This window comes from Eimeria necatrix, genomic scaffold, assembly GCF_000499385.1.
Source record: "Eimeria necatrix Houghton genomic scaffold, Enh_scaff89, whole genome shotgun sequence".
Lineage (NCBI taxonomy): Eukaryota > Apicomplexa > Conoidasida > Eucoccidiorida > Eimeriidae > Eimeria > Eimeria necatrix.
In genome coordinates, this window is record NW_013651788.1 from 5001 (window position 1) to 11559 (window position 6559).

Consider the following 6559-nt stretch of genomic DNA (forward strand, 5'->3'; position numbering starts at 1 on the left):
TGCGCCCATTGCTGCAGCTGCTGTTGCTGCTGCTGCTTGAGCCTTGCTCTGGCGCAGCAGCAGCACTTGCTGCTGCTGCTGCTTGCTTCGCAACTGCTTGGGTTGCTGTGTCCACTGCAGCTGCTTTCGCGTCTGCTGCTGCTGCTGCATCTGCTGCCGTTGCTGCTGCCGCGTCTGCTGCTGCTGCTGCTGCTGCTGCTGGCTCATACTTGGCAGGGCTTGCTGCTGCTGTACGTACACCTTGAACCCTTGGCCTGCTGCCGAGCAGCAGCTGCAGCCTTCCCCTGCTGCAGCAGCAGCCACGTTGCTGCAGCAGCTGCTGCAGTTTGCTGCGAACAGCAGCAGCCAGATGCTGCAGTCCATAAACCTCAAGAAACTCCAGCAGCAGGTCTCTGCTGCTGCTGCTGCTGCTGCTGCTGCTGTCAGCACCTTCCATTTCCAGCAGCAAAGGAGGGGCCCCCGAAAGCTTCAGCTTCTGAGCAAGGGGCCCTCCTGCTGCTGCACTGCTTGCTGCAGCAGCAGCAGCAGCAGCAGCAGCTGACACTGCAACGGGCGTTGGCCTATCAGCCCGTATCTCTAGCCACATAGCTGCAACACAGCAGCAGCAGCAGCAGCAGCAGCAGCAGCACAGAGAATGAACAAGGGAAAGGCAGCAGCAACAGCAGCAAGGAGCAGCAACAAAGGGAAAGCAAACTGCTGTGAACAGCAGCAGCAGCAGAAACGCAAACTGTTGTGAGCAGTGGCAGCAACAAAAACACAAACTTGTGAAGAGCAGCAGCAGCAGCAGCAGCAGGAGCAGCAGCAGCAGCAGCAGCAGGAGCAGCAGCAGGAGCAGCAGCAGGAGGCAGCACGATTAAACTTACTGTCATCAGCCTGTGCCGGAGGCGCCGACGGCGCCTGCGGCGCGCGCTGCTGCTGCTGCTGTTGCTGCTGCTGCTGCTGCTGCAGTTGCTGCTGCTGCTGCTGTCTGGGTTCACCGGATGCGCGCTGCTTCTGGTCTGGCTGCGCTGCTGGCGGCGCAGCAGCAGCAGCAGCAGCAGCAGCAACAGCAGCAACAACTTCCGCCAAGGGGGCCCCGTGAGGCAGCACATGCAGCTCGCCTCTGCGGTGCCCGCTGCTGCACTGCAGCAGCAAGTTTCGCTGCAGCAGCGGCAGTGCTGCTGCTGAGCAGTCTGCTGCTGCAGCACCAGGGCGCTGCGTGAGGGGGGCCACAGGCACATTAGAGGGGCCCCCCGAAGGGGCCCCCCCTCCTACTGCTGCCGCCATGCGCCACATGCTGCTGCTGCTGCTGCTGCTGCTGCTGCTGCTGCTGGTGTGGCTGCTGCTGCTGCTGCTGCTGCTGCGACGAGTTGGGAATGCAGCAGTTGCTGCTTCGGCCGCAACTGTCTTTGCCGCCGTTGCTGCAATTCCAGCAGCCGCAGCAGCCGCAGCTGCCGCCGGTGTTGCTGCCTTTGCTGCTTCTGCTGCTGCTGCTGCTGCTGCTGCTGCTGCGACTCCTAGAGCAGCGCCCGTGCGAGCGCTAGCGTTGCCGCTGCATCGCTGCTGCTGTTGTTGCTGCTGCTGCTACTGCTGCAGCTGCTGACGTTCGGGGAGTGAAATGGCCCCTGCAGTCCGCAGACACGCGTAGGTGGTCCCTAGGCTCGGCCGCTGCTGCTGCTGCTGCTGCTGCTGCAGCCGCTGCTCCGGCTGCCGCTATTGCTGCTGCAGCAGCAGCAGCAAAAGCAGCAAAAAGATGCCAAGCGCAAACGAAAAGCAAAGAAAAAGAAGCGGAAATAGACAAGGGCCCTCAAGTCCTCTGCGGTGCCCAAGCGGTCAAGAGCTGCTGCCGAAACCAGGAGCAGCAGCAGCAGCAGCAGCAGCAGCAGCAGCCAGAGTCAACGCCGCCGCCGACTAATCGAGTAGCCGACCAGACTTAAACGCTAAACCTAGACCCTAAACCACGATTTAGGGTTTATGTTCAATCTGAAACCCTAGAGGCACTGGCTGGCCCTATCCCTGGGAAGCCGCTGGCTGAGCGGCAGCAGCAGCAGCTGCTGCTGCTGCATTTTTCTATTATTTTCCTTTTATTTGCTTTTTGTTTAATTTATTTCTTTGTTTCTTTTTTGTTTATTTATTTTCTTCTTTTTTTGCTCCGTGCAATTTCGCTGGCTTGTGGCTGCTTCGCGCCGCGCAACACTTCCCGCGGCTGCCGCATGACTCAACACCCTAAACCCTAAACCCTGAACCCTAAACCCTAAACCCTAATCAAGGCTTTAGGCCCTAGACATAATAATGCAAAAAGTGTGCTATGAGCTTCTTGTCTTGTAGCCCTGGGGAGTTGCGGCTGCCGATGTAGGGTTTAGGGTTTGTTGGGGTTTAGAGTACGTAGCTTGCTAGCAAGGCGCTCGCAGGCCCCAAACCCTAAATTAGGGTTTGGGGAGCAGCCAGCTACAACTTTCCCAAAACAGCAGAAAAGCAGCAGCAGTAGCTCTAACGAGACGCAACGCGACTGCAGCAGCAGGCAGCAGCAAGCAGCAGCAGCAGCAGCAGCAGCAGCAGCAGCAGCGCCGATGCCTAGCAGCTAGGGCTGCTCACCTCGACACTCCCTGCTGCAGCAGCAGCAACGAGCTGCGCCGAAGCAGCAGTTGCTGCAGCAGCACCTTGCTGCAGCGGCAGCAGGAGTTGCAGCCGGTGACCACTGCAGCAAGAGCCTGCTGCTGCAGCAGCCGCATGCTGCTGCAGCAGCCGCATGCTGCTGCAGCAGCAACTGGCTCTCCACCCAAAGTCTAACCTGTTCTGCTGCACAGCAAGTAGTTAGAAATGCGGCAGCAGCAGCAGCAGCAGCAGCAGGAACCTTGCTGCTGCTGTCTGTTGCAGCTGCCCCCTCAGGGTTTAGTGTTTTACTTCTGCTTCAGTGCTGCGCCGCAGCAGCAGCTAGCTGTAGCTAGCTAGCTAATTCTTGGCCGTAGCTAGCCACGGCCAGCAGCAGCAGGAACATCTGCTGCTGCAGCAGCAAAAACAGCTGCAGCAGCAGGAACGGTTGCATCATCGGCACCAGAAACAGCTGCAGCAGCAGCACGGACGGTAACAGCAGCAGCAGCAGCACAAATGGCCACAGCAAAACAGCTGCAGCAGCAAGAACATCTGCAGCAGTAGCGGAAACAGCAGCAGCAGCAGCAGTAGCGGAAACAGCAGCAGCAGCAGCAGCAGTAGCGGAAACAGCAGCAGCAGCAGCAGCAGCAGAAACAGCAGCACTTAAAACTAGAGGAAAACATCAGGTCTCTACGCGGCGTGCGCACTACAGCAGCAGCAGCGAGAGCTGCAGCAGCTGCAGCTGCTGCTGCAGCTTGCTGCTGCAGCTGCTGCTGCAGCTTGCTGCTGCCCTTTGCTGCTCCGCGGGACAGGTTGCTGCTGCTGCAAAATTGACAGCAATTCAAAGTGGCAGACAAGACAGTGCTGCTGCTGCAGCTCGTGCTTGGGCTGCAGCAGCTCTTGCTGCTGCAGCCTTTCCCCCTGCGCGTCTGCTGCTGCTGCTGCTGCTGTAGCAGCAGTTGCTGCAGCAGCAGTTGCTGCGGCAGCAGCAGCGGCTGTTGCTGCTGCTGCTGCTCACTTTTTGTCTTTGGCGAGTCTGGCCGAGCGCCTTTTCGTCGTCTCTTCTTTCGCTGGCCCCTCGGACTTCTTGCTGCTGCTGCTGCTGCTGCTGCTGCTGCTGCTGTCTTCTGCTGCTGATTTGCTTTTTTTGCTGCTGCTGCTCTTCTTGCTGCTGTCCTTACGGGACTCTTCTCTTGCTTCCTGCTCGCCGTGGCCCTCGCTGCGCAAACATCACACCAGCAGCAAAGCTGCTATTACAACTGCTGCTGCTGCTGCTGCTGCTGCTGCTATGCTGCTGCTGCTGCTGCTGCTGCTGCTGCTGCTGCGAGTTTGGCAGCAGAAGGCTGAGCCGGGTCGGCGGACGTACCTCCGCACATCCTGCATGCTGTCTTCTTCTTGCTGCTGCTGCTGCTGCTGCTCGTGCTGTTGCTGCTGCTCCTGCTGCTGCTGCTTGCTGTCTTCTTGGTGGTGCTCTCCTTCGTGCTGCTGCTGCTTCTCCTCTGCCATATCTTCTTCTTGCTGCTGCTGCTGCGCAGCAGCCTTGTTGCTGGCCTCCTCGTCTGCGGCAGCAGCTGCTTCTGCTGCTGCTGCCTTGTCAGCAGCCTCGGCCGCTGCTGCTGCCTTGTCCGCTGCTGCTTCTCCAGCAGCAGCAGCAGCAGCAGCAGACTTTTCCGCAGCAGCATCCGCAGCAGCAGCATCGGGCGCGTCCTCTCCGTGCTGCGGCGCTGCAGCAGCAGCAGCAGCAGCAGCAGGCTCGCCGTCGACGGCCATGGGGGCTGGGCCGGCGGGCCCGGCGGCGCCCCCTGCTGCTGCTGCAGCAGCAGCAGCAGCAGCAGCAGCAAAGGGCGGCAGCTGCTGCAGCACAGAAGGCCGCGGCGCAAACTCCCAACCCTCCTGCATCTGCAGCTTCGGGTCTGGATGTGGGGCCAGTTTTTTATTGGTCTTTTGCTTCCGAATTATCGACAGCACGAGAAAGTCCCCCACTTGAAACTTCACGTCCTGCAAAACCCTAAACCCTAAACCCTAAACCCTAAACCCTAAACCCTAACCCTGGGCCCTCGGGCTTATTCCCCCGCCCGCGCTGCGCCGCGCCGCCGCCGCAGCAGCTCCAGAGCGTCGGGGGTTTCCGAGATAGGGCTTGGCTAGCTTTAGCCTGCGAGCTAGGGTTTAGGGTTTAGGGTTTAGGGTTTGGGGTTTAGGGTTTAGGGTTTGGGGTTTAGGGTTTAGGGTTGGGGTTTAGGGTTTACAGCCAAAGTGCGAGAGTCTTCCTTCGGGTCCGGAATAATCGAGTGCAGCATCCCAACGTCGGCGAACACATTTTGGCCCTCCTTATCTAAGCACAAACCCTAAACCCTAAACCCTAAACCCTAAACCCTAAACCTTCAAAAACCCTAAACCCTAAACCCTGAAAACCCAAAACCCTAAACCCTGAGGCCTTGTCCCTAAACCCGCGCGGCAGGCGCCCCGTTCGCTGCCGGCCCCGCGCCCGCCTGAAGAGGCTCCTGCTGGGCAAGGGTTTAGGGTTTAGGGTTTAGGGTTTAGGGTTTAGGGTTTACCTGGGTAGCAAAGCCTGAAGTGCCAAAGGGCTCTTCTGTCTCTCGCCTCCGCGCAAACGTCTTTTATTAAATAGCAAATCTCCCGCAGCCGCGTGTCCATCCACGCGTAAACCTGTTCCAAACCCCAAACCCTAAACCCTAAACCCTAAACCCTAAACCCTAAACCCTAGGCCCCAGACCCTAAACCCTAGTGCGGCGAGTCCGCGGCCCCAACCCCTCGGGCGCGGGCTGCGGCGCGCGGCAGCAGCCGCCCCGCACCCCCGCCCGAGGGTGCGGGGCGCAGCCCTTAGGGTTTAGGGTTTAGGGTTTAGGGTTTAGGGTTTACCTGCAACTCGTCCTGCACTGGCTCCTGGCCCCTAACCCTAAACTCCTCCACAGAGTGCTGCGAATCCAAGCGGCAGAAAACCCTCAGCAAAAAGGGCGGCTGCTCCCTGCGGTTTATTTCTCTTTGCTGCTGCCGCCGCAGCGCTGCAGCACACCAAACCCTAAACCCTAAACCCTAAACCCTAAACCCTAAACCCTAAACCCTAAAACCTAAACCACGCCTTGGCGCGGCCGGGGCCCTGGACAGTAAGCCCTAACCACGGAGTGACCCTGTTTCTCTGGTTCTAAACCCTGGCCCTAAACCCTAGCCCCAAACCCTAAACCCTAGTCCCAAACCCTAAACCCTAGCCCGAGCCCCTAGACCCTGGCGCCAAACCCTAAACCCTAAACCCTAAACCCTCGGCCCAGCTTGACTGCGGGCGCTGGCCCGCTGCGCTTCGCGCCTCCCCGTCCCCCGAGCTGCTGCGGGGCCCAAGGCCCAAGGGTTTAGGGTTTAGGGTTTAGGGTTTAGGGTTTGGGGCGGGACCTTTTCGCTGCTCCTTGCGCAGCAACTTGTGCTGCTGCTGCCGCTGCAGCTCATTCCGCAGCTGCATGCGAGCAGCAAAAAACTCTGGGGGGGGAGAGGCCCCCCTCCAGGGCCCCTGGGCAGCTCTGGGGTCTTTGGGGTGGACTGCTGCTGCTGCTGCTGCTGCTGCTGCGGAGCGCGGCCACGGGCTGCTGCTGCTGCTGCTGCTGCTGCTCCAGGGGCCCCCGGGGGCCCCCCCGTACCCTCCCCACGGCGAGGCCCCCGAGGGGGGCCCCCAGGGGCCCCCGGGGGCCCCCCGGGGCCCCAAACCCGAACCTGCTGTTGGGGGCAGCGGCGGCAGCAAGTTGGGGGTTTCTCCCCTCCTGCTGCTGTAGCCATAAGACACTGGTGCTGCTGCAGTTCCATTGGGGAACCTGCTGCTGCTGCTGCTGCTGCTGCTGCTGCTGCTGCTGCCGGGGGGCCCCCGGGGGGCCACCGGGCGCTGCACCGAGGGCGAGCGCCGCGGCACCCGCCGCCGCGGGCTGCTGCTGCTGCTGCTGCTGCTGCTGCTGCTGCGGCGCCGCGCGCTTCTCCTGCGGCTGCG

The 6559-nt window shown here is 60.7% G+C and overlaps 1 protein-coding gene across 1 annotated transcript; it reads right to left on the minus strand.

Annotated features, from left to right (window-relative positions):
- Positions 1-3585: 3585 nt before the first annotated feature.
- On the minus strand, positions 3586-4470 carry ENH_00081640 (hypothetical protein; the record flags this gene model as incomplete). The annotated part of the gene is made up of 2 exons (XM_013577823.1): positions 3586-3790; positions 3938-4470. The coding sequence occupies 2 exons, from the start codon at positions 4468-4470 to the stop codon at positions 3586-3588; spliced, it is 738 nt and encodes a 245-aa protein (XP_013433277.1).
- Between the last annotated feature and the right edge of the window lie 2089 nt (positions 4471-6559).